This window comes from Poecilia formosa, unplaced genomic scaffold, assembly GCF_000485575.1.
Source record: "Poecilia formosa unplaced genomic scaffold, Poecilia_formosa-5.1.2 Scaffold80, whole genome shotgun sequence".
Classification (NCBI taxonomy): domain Eukaryota; kingdom Metazoa; phylum Chordata; class Actinopteri; order Cyprinodontiformes; family Poeciliidae; genus Poecilia; species Poecilia formosa.
In genome coordinates, this window is record NW_006800019.1 from 1,088,174 (window position 1) to 1,103,824 (window position 15,651).

Here is a 15,651-nt window from a genome sequence, read left to right on the forward strand (position 1 = left end):
TCAGAGTGATGTGACTGTTTCGACAATCATGAGTCAAACGGTTCCTTCATTGATCGCTCAGAAAGACTTTTTTTTGGTTGATTATTTTTGAAAAAGGGAGAGTTTTCTGTGGTGCAAATACATCGACAAACATTTCTCTGACTGAAAATTTTAGACATGTTCCTGAGCTGGCCGGGGTTTAATATCGACTTCACAGTCATAACAGGTTTTAATGCAAAGCTTTTCACAGGACAAGTTCTGTCTAAACATAACACTCATTAAACACTCTTCACACATTGCCATGGAGGTGTAAAGCTTCATGAGCCCACAAACGTCTTACATTAAGTATTTTAGATGCATTTTGTTTTTTGGTAAAATAAGCTATCAAAGACATTTTTGATAGATTTTGCAAAGTGCAACACATGTTTAAAGTGTTAGTGACTTGTGCATGTGGATAAAACGAATTGAGAACATGTTTGTAGTCGTTGCCACCTCATGGACAGGATCACCAAATATTTAATAAGGGCTCATAAACACACTAGAATTGTTTATTTTGTAGGTGACGTTAACATCAATGAGCTTCCGTGTGTGAATCCGGACCAGCGAATAACGGATTACTGCGTGTCATAACACTGTAACATCAAACAGAACAAGAACAACGTTGCCAGATAATTAAACCGATTGGGCTTTTTATCCTCTCGCAAAATAAAAACACGCATCTGCTTCATTGCAACGCTCTTTAGCACGCTTGCGGAAGTTTGCCAAAAAAAAAAAAAAACTGACTGCGCTCTCTTTTTCTCTCAGCCTTACAATCACCAATTGAGTATCAGCGACGAGAGAGCAAGTCCAATAGCCTGGGCCGCAGCATGAGGCCCCCTCTGTCTGCTGCGAGCGCCCTGAGGCCCCACTCATCTGCCTCCATCGACCGCCACAAGCTTCCCTCCCTCCACTCTCACAACACCTCTCTGCCAGCGCTCTACCTGCCGAGCCAAAGCCAGAGCCAAGGGCCGAGCGAGATGTTCTCGTTGAGGGGTGTAGGTATCTTGAGCTGTATCACTCTGTGGGGGAAACGTCACTGCCGTTGCCCTTTGCACACTGTTTCAGTGCATGCTGCGCCAGAAACTCTGTTTTTCAAGCTTTTTGTCGCTGCATATCTTAAATGTGGAAAGAATAATAATAATAATAATAATAATAATAATAATAATAAAAACCTCAGCAAACTGCCTTGCTTGAGTGATTCACCTTTTTCTTACCTACATCTGCAGGCCACTGCGGTCCAGCCATGCCCTGCTGACTCCCACACTGCTTCACCGTCACACGTCCGACTGGGCCTCTGTGATCAGTCAAACTGTCCAGCTGTATCAAATGGGCTGTACACCCCAGCCGCTCAGGGCGCACAGGTAGAGTATGTGCAATTGATTACGACGTTGTTATTATGACCGCTGAGCTGTGCAGTCAGCAAGCAGGATGACCGAACAAGCTGCAGAATTACAGAACACAGAAAACAAGCCTCTGGGGGACTGCCTACAGACCATGTTGCCACATCTAACAACAAATCCAATTTTCTATTCAATGCTAATTAAACTGTAACTGCAACTCGTTCTGTAGACGCAGACTGAGTGAAGAAATGTGTTTGACAAAAAGAGTTACACCTCCCCCTGTTGGAGAACAAGTGCATCGTCCAAATCCACTGCAGACTATTAAGAAAATTGATGGACTAAACCAGAATATTATTAAAAAATAAAAATAATGAGTTAATAAGTTTTGAAGAAGTCCTGTTAACAGCAGCATTCTGTAAAGTTGTTTTTTTTTTTGTTATCATCAAGAAGATGCACGTTTGTCATCTCTGGGCTTTTGTCCTCAGAGGGCTGACAGATTATGTAAAGCAAACAGGAAGTAGGCCTGGACTGATCAGGGAAGGCAGGGAGATGCCTATCAAATATGCATAATGGTTTCCCGTCTGATGGGGGATCAGATCCATCTACGTCGCTTTGGAAAGTATTCGTAATCCTTGAACTTTTCTACGTTTTTGTCACAATACAACCACAAACCTTATTATATCTTATGTATGCTACCAACAAAATGTGAATAATTGTAGAGAGAAAGAAGGATGAAGAGTTCCCAATTTCTTTTTTAGAAAAAAATGAATCTGAAAATTTAGCTTTCATGCTTCATACGTCGAGAAACTGAATTTTCCGTCAATTCCTTTTTCAAAGCTCACTCTGAGAGCTGATGCAGCGTATTTCTTCACTACCACATATATAGTGATTCATATGTAGGCCAAAGAGCTCAATTCATCTGTCCAGAGCACCTTCTTCTATGTGTTTAGTGCAAACTAAAGACAAAACTTATGTTTTTTTTTGTTTTTTTTTGTCCACCAACAAAGTGTTGTGTTAAAATTATTTATAAATGAGGTCTTGGAGCTGCAGAGTGCATGAGTCATCTTATGACTCTTGGCTCCTTTTCTCATTATACTCTTTGTTCGTAGCCTGTCAATTTAGACTGGTCATTTCCTGGTGATACTGACGCTGGGTCTTCATGATGCTGTTTGTTCTCTAATATTCTTAAACAAACTCTGCGGCCTTCAAAGAACAGCTATATTTATACTGAGATTAAATTACCTGTGGGTGGACTCTGTTATCACTAGAGTTTGGTGTAGGGTGTCATGGCGAAAAAGAGCTGAAGTATTGTTTATGCTGCGATTCTCAAGTGTTTTATTTACAGGAAACGTTCAGGGGAAGATCATTTTATGCCCACATTAAAATTATGCCTTGCTGTTGTTCTATCAGGTGAAATCCTATTATGATCTACCGAAATTATCCAGCTGTAACGTGAAAGCGTAAAAATAAATAAAGTTTAAGAGGCATGAAAACTTTTACAAAATGCCTTACATGCTAAGCTTCTCACATGCACACGGTTTTAACAGTTTCCGTTAACAGGCATGAATGAGGAAGGATTTCAAAGACGCATTATAAATACAGAGGAAGTAGTTTCTCTTACATTGTGGCTCAGGTAGGGTAGCTCAGTGCTTTGATCAGTGTTCCCTTTCTTGCCAGCAGAGAGCAGTAGAGGGTTTCCGCAGAGGCTCTGCTTCTGATGTGGTGACCCAGGCCGCTCTGTCAGGCCCCTCAGCCGGACGACGTCCCAGCAACCTAGCCCAGCTAGCCGAAGACGACCTGTGAACTCTTCTGAGTCAGGAGGACAACAGCTGACTAATGCTGTGAAGACACCACTTGTGTACTTGTTCGCACACCTGAGGTGTATGCTTGTTGCGGGACTTCCAAGGAAGCTGAAGTATATATATATATATATATATATATATATATATATATATATATATATATATATATATATATATAAACTGCTTGGCTCCCTTTTAGAGAGCCACTTAAAAGGGAGGTGATGTGGCCTTGATCACCTCCAGTGAACAGCGAGAGCATCCAGCGCGATGCTGCTAGACTCAGAATTATGAAACACTCTTGATATGACAATTTCTGCTTTCTACCTTCTGTTTCTTTTTTTGTTTGTTTGTTTGTTTGTTTTCTTTTGAAGAGTTTGTATTCCTCTCTTTGAAAGGGATGGAGCGAAATCTTGGATGATTCCATTCCTAATTGGGGCAATCACTGGAGCTAAGTGTGTGCCTGAATGTGTGTTTGTGAAAAATGACTTGTGGATATGTGGGTGTGCATGAGAGCAGGCAAGGAGCGCCTCTTCTTGTTTCCTCTGGGAAATTTCTTTAAGTTTCATTCTGATACCCTGCAAAGGAGAGACCCCCATTTATATCCATATGATTTTTTTTTTTTTTTTTTTTTTTTTTTCCCTGCTGACACCTGAGTGTGCTGTCTATGTTAACAAGAACAGGAAAGCCAGAACATTTGAGGGGGTCATCGCAAGAACTTTATTTGCTCAAATTTAATTGAAAAGTGAGGAACTTTCTTTGTTGCAACAGTGTTGAGGGGCGCCCTGCGTGCTCCGATATTCTGTTTGACCGGCCTCCCTTTGATCTGGACAAGAAGGCATGAGGGAGCCCTCTGGAGGTTTTCTGTGGGTATGACGTCAGGCCATGCTTCTTTTTCCCCTCTTTGGGCAACTCCTCAAGAGTTGAAAAAACGCATCCATAGAGACTCACCCAAAGTGTTGCATGCATCATCTCCTAGGTCACTGACTGGAGCAATGCCACATTACGCCTATCTTTTGTTATCCTTAAATAAGAATTGATTTTTGTTTTAAAAAAGTAAGTTATACTATAAGTCAATTCTTGTCATGTCAAGACCCTCGTTCTATAACTTTTGCCCTCATGGATCTTTTACTGTACATACCATACAGAAAATGTACTTTAACACAGCCACTTGAAGGATGAACTATGACCCTGGTATGCCAAGAACTCTCATCAATGCAGCTGGATGTTTGCATGATTCTTCTTCCTAAAAAGTGCCAATAACAACAGCAGCTCAGCAATTAGGATGTTTTGTGTCCTTACTATAGGGTTCGGCTTGCCATTCCTCGTTCAAAAAAAAGAAAGAAAGAAAGAAAAAAGAATCAAGGATATTAATTACTGTTAGCATTTTCAAAACAGGAGCTGCAAAAGGAGAAGAGCTGTCCTATTTGTGGCCGCTAGGGGTCCCTAAAGACTTTCGCCTCCAGTTCAGTTAGATCATACAGCTGCACCAAAGATCAAAAGGCCTCACATTTCAGAGCTCACGTCCAAGATACTTGGAAATCTTTTCACAAAAACAACAAAACAAACTACCACTATCATTCACTTTGAAAACAAAACAATCCAGAAAGATAGGACATTAGCTTATTTTAACTTCTGTTTATTTTACAGAGCTCTCATTGGAATGACTGATCAGTCAGTTTTGCATGAAACACACAATGGAATACCTCTACAGAGAACCAAAAGTAAAAGGTGTAACACAGAGAGAAGGCTGGTTGATGTCACATTTGAGCGACTAGAAAGAGTTGTATCATATAAAATAAAAGTGTCTTTTTTGAAACTGAGCAAAATGTGTGGGTTTATGTGTCCCGGTCTCTTCAGTTTCTTCCAAAAATAATGCAACGATTTTGTCATGCAACATTTTTACAATTTAAAAAAAAATATATTTTTTGTTTACCTGTGATCTCTAAATTTATTTGTGAACTCAAATGTGTTTTTATATGCATCTGGCCTGTTGTAACATTCACAGATATTTACTTAATTAATGATATCCCTTAAAATGGCTTTCCTAAGTGCTGCTATCTCCGCTTCAGTGTTTGATCTCGACTGTTCAGAGTTTTACCTTTCAAAGACATTAATAAAATCAGCTGGTCAGATTTGCATTAGCAACAAGTTCTGCAGACTGAATGTTGCAAGAACTCTGCATGTCTACACCGGCCGTGAGTTTCTGTTGCGGTGACTGGAATGACTCTAAATAACTTTTAAAATGTCACCGTGACATTACCATCAGTTATGTTGTCATTGCTGGAAATTACTGCTTTCATTAATAGAAATAGAGCTAATTTCCAATAAGTTTGGATTGACAGAACTTGACTTTTGATATCTGTGCAGCACTAGTCTGACCGTACTGCTCTCAGTCACATTGTGGACTCTGCTGTTGCAGTGGATGGAGATCTATGTCCCCATATATTTCACCAGCACTCCTGTAGGAGGAGAAACGGCCCAGAATCAGGGGACATAATGTACGCAAACGGTCCAGTTTTGGATCCTGGTGTACAAACAAGCACAAGAAGCAACTAGGTAGGTAGGTAAATTAGTTTCTGAGGAGAAAATTTTCCTGAAGTGAGTGAAAAAGCATCTTAACGTATGGTTAACATATGAACCATTAGACATTTTAACCTGAGAGATTAATGGAGCTAAAGAAAAAGAAGTCTTTTTCACTCACTCATACAATCGATTCAACTACATGCCAGGGCTTTTTTTCTGGAATAAGTTTCAGGTTATCTGATTTAGCCCAGGGGGTTTCTGTCCCTCTGATTTCATGAAAATAAACCGATGGCAGCAATAAAGTACACACGTCACTTTGGAATCACTCGGCCTCCACTGTGGGACCCCCGACAAAGACGTCATATTTCACTTATTTTCGCTTCCCCACCAGAGGAAGTTGAAACAAAGAGAAGAAACCCCTGGATGATCAGACATCTGGTTGGCTGGCCATCTGAATAAAGCCTCATTCTAGGCTGTAAAAGCAGAGCCCATCGTAACACGGCCGTGATATATGGAGGTCTTGGGTGGGAGAGGTGGGGAGGAGGGGGGCGGGTATTAACTTTCACAAGGGTGCAAAATCAAAGGGAGTTCCTGTCACCACAGAGGGGTCTCGGGCAACAGGGGTCCCATTCACAGGGAATTCCTCTTCACTGCCCCTGTGATGCAGCTGTTGACTCAATCCTCTCTATTGGAAAAAAAACAAAAAGAAAACACTCATTAAAAAGCCATATGACTGTGAACTTGATTGCAGCGGGCGGCACAAACGGCCCCCCCTCCTCATTTACTTTGAGGTGTGAAGATCTTTGAACAGCCCCAGCATGTTGGGTGTTTTTTAGGGGCTTCTTCCTTCACACTGGCATCACAATGGACAGCAGTTGTATTCTAAAAGCAATCAAATTGCCATCGAAACAAAATGTTAGATCTCTCCGAATGGACAAAACTGGTGAGAAAATTAAACTCTACAAAACACAGGAATGATGCAATGAGAAGCTATTTTTCTTTTTCTTTTTTTTTCATGACAGTGTTTATTCAAATTTACATGCTGCCAAAACCCAAAGTAGTTTAGAATAGTTTTACATAACTTACAAACAATTTAAAGTTTGAAAGGATTCATCTGCAGCGTATTTTATCGCTTTGCCTCTTAAAAACAGACAAATTAAAGCGTTAAAATTTCCAAACCATTTCTGGGTTTCAGTTGGGCAAATCCTGAATGAAAACCGAGTTAGGATTTGCAATACCCCCCCAACCCCCAATAATTTCTGAGATAACTGCAGTTTTTCAGCTAAGGCATACATTTAAATTCAACTTAATTCATTAGAGCACATATTAAGGTAGAGAACCCCATCATCAGCTGTTTAACATAGTCAAATATTTACACAATGAAGTCTGAAAAAATAGACTTTCACACCAGTTGAAATTTAAATAAGATTTACATAATGAATATCAAAGGCTCTTTAATCCTTCACGCTGAACTATCGCTATATGACTGCAAAAGCTTCATCTTTAGGGTCAAAAAACAATCAGAATTTCACTCAACCAAAGTCTTTTCACAAGAGTCCAGGTTAGTTCAAAAGCAGGATTCTGACGAGGAAGAGTAACATTCAGGGAGCTCTTACCCTGTAGTGCAAATCTATGGCAGTAAATGTGATTCCCACAGTTATAGATTTTTTTTATTTATTTATTTTTTGCTTTATTTTAATCTGTATGAAGCAGATCACTCTCTCTTAATACTAGCGAGCATTGGGTCTGTGCCCTGAGGGGGCTGCCCGGACCGACCCTTCCTGCTCTGGTGGGTTTTCACGTGTTTGGACAGGTGGTCGCTCCTCATGAACCTCTTGCCGCACTGCTGGCAGCCGAACCTCTTCTCCCCGGTGTGCGTGCGGAGGTGCCGCTGCAGCTCGTCCGAGCGCGTGAAGCTCTTGCCGCAGAAGAGCCAATTGCAGATGAAGGGCCTCTCCCCGGCGTGCCAGCGCAGGTGCGCCTTCAGGTGGGACGTCTTCTTGTACACTTTGCCGCACTCCGGGATGTGGCAGATGTGCAGTCTCTTCTTGCCGAACTCCAGCCCACCGCTGTTCGTCTGGCAGTTCGGACATTTGCATCGCCGGCAACGGCGCGTGGAGCTCAGCAAACCCTTGGAGGTGCCCTGGAGGAGAGCGGCTATCTGCGGCTGGTGACCCAAAACCAGCTGCCTGCCCAGGGAGAAGGGGTGGTTGCCTGGAGCGCTGTTGGTTTGTGGTAGGCTCCACCACTGCTGCCCGTCCTCCACGTGGCCGCCCGAAAGGTGATGCCTGGCGGAGGAGTTCTGCAGGAAGCTGGGGAAGTTTTGCCCCACGCCGTTGTGTTGGGGGTAATAGGGGCTGCTGGACTGCGGCTGCGAAGACAGCACCTTAACAGGGGACAGTTCGAAGGAGTAGGAGGACGCAGGTTCAGCCGGTGGGGTCAGAGGCAGCTCGTGGTGGTGATGATGAGGATGGTGGTGGTGATGATGATGGTGGTGACCCAGGCCGGACTGCATGTGCCCAGGAAACTGCACCTTGGGCACCGTGAAAGTCATCTGGTGCGTGCTGAGGGCAGTGCTGGGGGCCATGTCGTTGCTCCATAGCTGGAACATTCCAGATGTGGAGCTGACGGTCCCTTCGTAGGGAAACTGTGACCCATCCGAACCCATGGTGCTGCCCACCTGCCAGGCCTGGCTGCAGGTGGTGGCCAGGAAGGAGAGGGCGTTGGGCGCTCCCTCCGGAGAGGAGCTGGGCGTCCGGTCCTGTGCGGTGACACACAAACGCATCACCATTCGTAAAAGTTATGTTGTTTTACTTTTTTTAAAAATAGGTTAAAAAAATAGTTTTTTTTTTTTAAATAGGGTTGACCAAAATATATATATATATATATATATATATATATATATATATATATATATATATATATATATATATATATATATATATATAAAGAGAGGTGATAACTGGAAACTGGAAATACATATATTTCACTCATTTTAGCAAAAATGTGTAAAGGCTAAGAACAGTACAGTCAAAGGGGAAAAATGCAGAGGAAATCAAACATAAAGTGATACCAGTTAAAGACAAAAGAAGCAAACCTGCAGGAAGGTGTGTAAAAAGTTGTCAGTCCTCTGTATCGTGAGCGCAGCCATCTGTCCTCGCGCTCCTGTTCCCCACCTGCAGCACAAACTGCTCCAATAACGCACGGAATATGAAACTATCGCTGGAGATGCGGCAGAATGGGCGCATCAAGATTTTTTTTATTTATTTATTTTTTAACTCTCCGACTCTGGGAAATCCTGTTTCATTCAAATGTTCCGGGTAAAAAAATGTATTTTCTGTTCGCAGTCAGTTGAACCAGTTGAAGTTAGAGGTGCGCGCTGCAAAAATCCAGTGCGAACAACTCACAGACGCGCGAGCCGCATCTTCTCTTTATAGAGAGAAAAGATCCTCTCAACGGGGTCTCCAGTGTGATGCAGGCGAGCCCATCAATGGAGTGGGGATGAGACGGAGGAAGCAGGAGGGGGGTCTTGTTAGGTGAAGGGGTGGGCTACTCATAATTTCACTCAATTTCAACCAAATGCTGACCCCGAGAACTGACTCCTCCTCCAATTGTTCTGACAGAAAGACTTTAATAAAAAAAATAAAAAAAATCTCCACGGTACTTTTCTTCACTGGACTCGTTGTGGCTGCTCTCATCTTGGAAAGAAGAAAAAGGAAATAGCCCACACATGTAGGCCCCACACACTAAATTAATTTTAGAAAGTGTCGAATAGTAAATCATGTAAATTTAATTGTATTAGTTTGTAATGTAAGGTTTATTAATGGTTGAATTAAGTTCAGTCGTTAGTTTTAAATCCAGCAGATATTAGAATTATAAATCAGATGAAGAGGTTCTTCATTCTAATGTCAAGCAGAAAATGGCATGCTTGATAAAATTCCTGTTTTGGTGAAAGAATTTGAGTTTTTATCCAGTTTTAGCTAGCTTAGTGATAATGCTAATGCTATCGACAAATCTGCATGTAAATTGAGCGTTTTAACCCTTTAAGCAGCTATTTCTAATGCATGACACACCTTAGCTGTGTTCGTGTAAATGTTCTTAACATGCCATCATCTCATTTGTTTATTTTTAGAAAGTTTATATCCAACTTAAACTAGTTTAATGACAGCACCAATGTCAACGTCACACTTACTAGCAAGCTAATCTGAGACATGCCAGCATGTTGTATTAGATTTAGAAAATTATATCACTAATATTTATATTACATCTTATACCTTTGCTATTAACATTTTTTTTGTTTTATTCCTTTTTAATATGGGAAGACAAATAAGGTTACCAAAATTATCATAATTAGTCACAATTTGTTAGTTTGTTTCAATTTGAGTTTCTTTAAATTGTTAAACTTAAATAATTTTTTACCAGAGGTGCTGATAGACTCGTTTTACTGAGCCCTAGGATATATTGAGTAAGTTTGTTCCAACAATATAAGGATAAATTTAAAAACATTTCAAACTTTTATAACAGAAAATACAAAAGATAAAGAAGAGGCAATGTCACCGTCCACAGTATTTTTGCAAATTATGCGACTTCTTTGTGAAGCCATTTTAGAAATGAAAACATGGAAGAGACAAGTGATCCCAAAGGTTTCTGGCACAACTTCAGCTCTGCTTTGTATGTAGAGGGTAAAAGCTCTGATGTGGTTAGGACTGCATTAACTTGAAATACAGGGGAAACAGATTTATTAGTAAGATGGTGGATCTCGGCTTGCGGCCTTCCTAATGGATCATAAATGAGCCTAACTTACTTGATATCTTATTTTAACTCAAAATTGAAATACGGTTTCACAAAAAATAAATACATGAACATTTGTAGCTGCTGAAAGAGTCTCGAAGCTTGTGATTTAGTAACAAAAAAACCAAGTATCACTTCCGTATGTGTGTGGAGCAAATTAAAAACAAAACTATACTTCTTGTAAATGTGTGAATCTAAACTTAAACAGAAATGGATTTGATTTTTTTTCTCATATCTTGTGCACAGCTCTGTGTCGAGCTTCATGACTTCTACCCGAGTCTTATTAATACATAAAAATAAAATGCATGCTGATTGTCAAACCGATTTTATTGGTTAAATTCCAGTAGTTTGCTTCATCAGGGTAGAATCTCAAGTGATCTCAAGAGTTTGTATATCTGCATTTTTTTTGTTCATGTCTACATATAGCGTGTTGTGCATGAACAAAATGCTTACTCTGGTAAAAGTTCTAAGATTTCTAGAGCCACCTCAGTGAAATAATTTGCTCACACTGGGAACAAAACATTTGCATACAACATCAAGCCCTTGGTGGGATATTTGAAAAACATAGAAAATACAAGAAATGTATTTTTATCAAGTATCAGTGATGCTTGCAAAATCACCAACTATGATCTTATTCAGTCACAACAGCTACAGTTCTCTCATTTTAAGCCATTTATTTAAAAAAGAGAATCTTCTAAAAACTGAAGCTTAATCTTGTTAAGGCAGCTTCTGCATGAACTAACAAATAAATGAATACATGTAGACACTTTTGTTGTGAATTGTGTCTAATTAGATTATCCAGATCAGTATTTTTGTGCCTTTAGGAGGCAAACAGTGGTCACGATTGGCCGGCGTGGGGCTCACACAGTCCCAGGAAAGTCACAGCATTTCCCCCCCCCTCACAGAGTTAATTGATAAAACTCAATCAAAGCCTTTCCAAGTTCTCACCAGTAGGCGACATGTCAAATAGGCTGCCCCGTGTGACATTCTCACATTTCAGAGTTCAAGTAGAGGCCACTTCAGATCTGCTCCATTAAATGCAGATTGGGAGGCTTAATCTCATTCTGTAAGTCTGCTCACCATTACAATGTTAAGAGTTTAAATCCAGGCTGGGAACCTGTTCTCATGTAAATCCCCCTCACCCCCACTCCCATCACCCTCTTCTTTCTGATCTGCTCCTCACTGTTTTCCACTGTGTGATCCTTAAATAAACACGGCCTCAGGAGAAGGAGAAGCCACCTGAAATTAGGATTTGAACTATAAAAAGACGTATGCTTTAAAATGAATTTGAAACCAAAGGGGAGTTTAGTTCATTAATCCTAGGGCACTTCAACTGAGAGTCTTAGGGTAGTGTCAACAGACAACACCCAACTTAAGTTGGGTGTTGCACCCACTTTTACGTGTTTCACTGTAATTCAGGTGTTGGCAAAATCCTTTCCCCCCATACAAAAATATTTTATTTTTACCGTTGTCTTATCACTATGCATGTAATACTCGAAAGTGAGGTTAAATTCCCTGTTTGGGCGCGCAATCTTGGCCAATAAAGTCGATTCTGATTCTGATTTATTAATCCGGATTAAGCTCAAAATGAATAGTATAATTCCAAATTAAGGGGAAACATCTCCGATACGACGGAACAGCGTTAAAGGAGTGCATTTTGGAGGCAGAAGTGTACCGTGTCTGCGGTTTATTACTGAGCAGAAGTTGTTAATTACCCCGATTCTTATTTCCTGTCCCCTCTCCCCACCACCCCACTCCACCCCCACTGTACTGCCTCCCAGAAGAGTGTCTTTGAAGTGCAAAGTACTCTCTCCTCACTTTGAACTGTGAAAACAATGCTCATGTGGTGGTGCTTACCTTCCCCATGTTACCTCATTTAAATAGACCTGGATAAGGCTTCCACAGTATTCAAGGGAAAACTAATTTCCAGAGAAAGAGGTCCCTGTGTTCATTAAACAGCTGGTTAGACTGCTGGTAATCAGAGCCGCTCCGTCATGTGCTGCGCGTTCCTCTCTGACTGAGCGGCTACCAGCAGCTTCAAAACCAAAATCCCAACAAGATGATGCAGATGTTCTTGTGTACCTATTTCTAGACAGCAAAAATACATTCAGGAAAACAAGACAAGCGATTCTAAGACTTTGGAAGAGGTTCTGCGATTGATGTTCCCGGAGTCCTGAAGTGGTTTTCCTGTTTTCTAGATACGGAGGACAAATGGTATTTGTTTTGCAGAATCTTAAACTCGTGGTGTAGAATATGCAAGAGGGTACTCAAGCTGTTTTTTTTTTAATCATGCCTGGGGGGCAGTTTAAAAGCCTCAGATCACTAAATTGTCCCAGCTGTCTCGACCATCTGCACTTGAAAACGGGCCGCCACAGTGGAGAGCAGCCTTTGTGCTGGTGGCCATGTCAAAAAGCCGGTTTTACAGCGCTGCCCTAACTGAATGGCCCTTGTGTGACAAATGTGGCCTAATGGAGCAGACAGACAGACAGACAGCATGTAAAAGCCTTCTGCTAACCTTATAGGACTCAATGAGTGACCGTTCTCAAAGCTGATGCTGGCAAGGTGGAACGTTAGCCTTTATTTTCTTGTTTCTTTGCAAAGAGAAACAACACAAACAACTGGACTTTAGAGTACGGCAAACCGATGCTTTGTTATAATGGAGCGCTGAAGGCAAAGCGTCGGAAACAGTAGGAAACTTTTAAAGAGACAGAGATGCAGCTATGATTCAAAGTAACAGTTTTTTTAAGGTTATTTTTTTGATATATTGAGCAGTTTAATAACTGAAAGTAACATAGTTAACTGATTGAGCCATAAAATGTCATCATGTTCCCGGAAAATACATAATAATGTCCTCCATCTCCTTTATAGCAAACTGAATAAATATAAAACATGTTTTGCCTTTACAGTAAGGTTGCAGTAGAGAGTAATATTTTAATCAGTCAGTAAAGGTTATTTGAAATATAATAAGACCAGGTGCCATCATTATCACCAAAGGAAAGTCACTGCAGTGGTTTAGGAATGGCTGAAGTTGGGTTTTCTTTGTGTTGGTGATTGTGGGAGAGCTGTTTCGACAGAGGCTCCTTAATGATTGAAATGTTGTTGTTTTTTTAAACATTAGTAGACCAAATAATTGACATGTGGATTATGTTTCTGTCTGTGCTCGCTTCTGGCATAAGCACAAGTGCCGATTTCCATCCTTGTATTTTGGGACCAAAACAATGACTTCTGTCTTGTAAAGATTACGATGCAAAATGCCTGATCCATTGACAAATACAAACATACTCAATTACTGCAACAGTACATGGTAATATGATAAACAGATGCAAAGTTGGGCTTGGAGGACATGCCACTGGACTACTTCTCTGAAAATGGGTTGATGATAAGAGAAGAAGGAGCCAAATAAAAAAAAATGCTTTCAAAGACGTGGAAATATGTGTACATTACAAAAAAAAAAAATCTAATAAAATATGTATCAAATGGTGGATAAAGTACAAATTGCACTGCAACATTTTTCCTTGTTCAGCCAGATAAAGCACAAACTGGTCTTTGCCTTTATCTTCACTGTTTTAAATCCTCTGTTAATATTCAGGCTCACATTTTGACCTGATTTGCCATCCATTTACATTATTTATTATTATATAATAGAACCGCTGAATAAACAGTATATCTCCCAAAGAATGTAGTAATCAGATTTTGGCCCATAAGGATTTTAATTTTGCATCCTTTTGATGTTACCACTCTTAGATTTCTTACATTACGTTTTATCCAGTGTAAAAAAAATAAAATGTTGGATTTGAAGATGCATGATTACAGTTAAATTAACACAGAAATCATATAACTAGAATGCATTTTTGCACTTGATTCTGTGTGGGTTCCCAGCCCTCCACTGCAGCTTACACTGCAAGGTGTGCGAGAAACACAGAACTACAATAATTCCCTCATCTCATGTCCATTAGCATGTACAAAACCCCCCGAAATCTCCAGTCTTGGGCAGACGCATGCAGACAGCACGCATCTCCACTTGTCAAAGAAAACTTTTATCAATACCAAGAGCACTTGAAGTTTGTTTGCATTTTGTTTTCCAGCACTCTTAACAACTTCAGAAGTCAGATCACAGGAGTATCTGATCAAAGCGCTTCGTGGTTAGTTCTGGAAACACAGGAGTGCTACGCCACGCTTTGATACTCCACATCAATATTTCAATTCAACAATCACTTGACATGCACCCATACTCCCAGAGACGAAGACGAAAGGGGAGAGTGCAAAGAGAGATCCAGCAGAGGCTGACGGGCTTTGAGAAGTACAGTAAAAGAAACGGATTGAAGAAATCTCTGCCTTACTCACCTTTGGAGAAATGTTATATAAACCAAACAGAGATGACCTGTTTGATAAAAATCCGAAGCACTAAAATCCGTACAGCCGGAGAGGCTGATGGTTTCGTTACGCATCAGAAACTGTCAGAAAATCAAACTAAACACAATCATCTTTAAAACATAAACTCACAGGCCTTACAAAAATATCACTCATATTAAAGCACTAAAACACTTGTCACAGGCTAAGAGCTGGAGCAGAGCGAACGTTTCATGTTTTATCAAAGGAAAGCGGCGCAGAAACTCTGACAGGATAAAGATGAATTCATTCCATCTGCCGAGTGTCACTTTCATGGCTCTTCATAATCATTTCATCATCTCAACAGGATGTGACCTGCCTTAAAGGTGTTGGCCAAATTATATATCACATTGTCAAAAAGTAAATAACTTCTAAAATAATAATAATAATAATAATAATAATAAAGAAAAATAATTAAATGAAACCGATGTGAATCAAGAAATATTTGAACAGGAGCCTATTTTATAGGAGCAGAATTTCAGACTGAAATGAATGGAGTCATGTTGATTGTAAATCAAAGGAAAGTAAAGTAAAAATAAAGGCCCTGTTTTAAAACGAAAGCAGCGCAAAGACGGCCGAATGAATAAAAAATTAAAAAAGAGATGCTTCCTTGCAGATTTTTGAACGCTCTGTTTTTGATACTTAATAGGAGGTTAGGAGCAGATTTGGTATTCACAAAACATACTGCAAAATCTGTCAGAAGTCAAAGTGGGGAGGGATTCAATGCTGGGAAAGACTATGTGGGCTGATATGTAAATGATTTAAAAAAATAAAATAAAAAGAAAACC

At 40.3% G+C, this 15,651-nt stretch overlaps 1 protein-coding gene across 2 annotated transcripts in view; it reads right to left on the reverse strand.

The window, feature by feature from the left end:
* The window catches only part of sp5l (Sp5 transcription factor-like), a 13,778-nt gene extending 4,491 nt beyond the window's left edge, over positions 1–9,287 (reverse strand). The window contains exons 1-2 of one of the 2 annotated variants that reach the window (XM_016673636.1): positions 8,781–9,286; positions 8,272–8,444 (exon numbers count right to left, since the gene is read on the reverse strand). In XM_016673636.1, the coding sequence (XP_016529122.1) occupies positions 8,272–8,444; positions 8,781–8,834 (227 nt within the window). In that variant the 5' untranslated portion in view covers positions 8,835–9,286. Of the gene's footprint in view, positions 1–4,336; positions 8,445–8,780 lie in introns of those variants that run through there. The other variant, XM_016673635.1, reaches the window with a different exon arrangement.
* Positions 9,288–15,651: the final 6,364 nt, after the last annotated feature.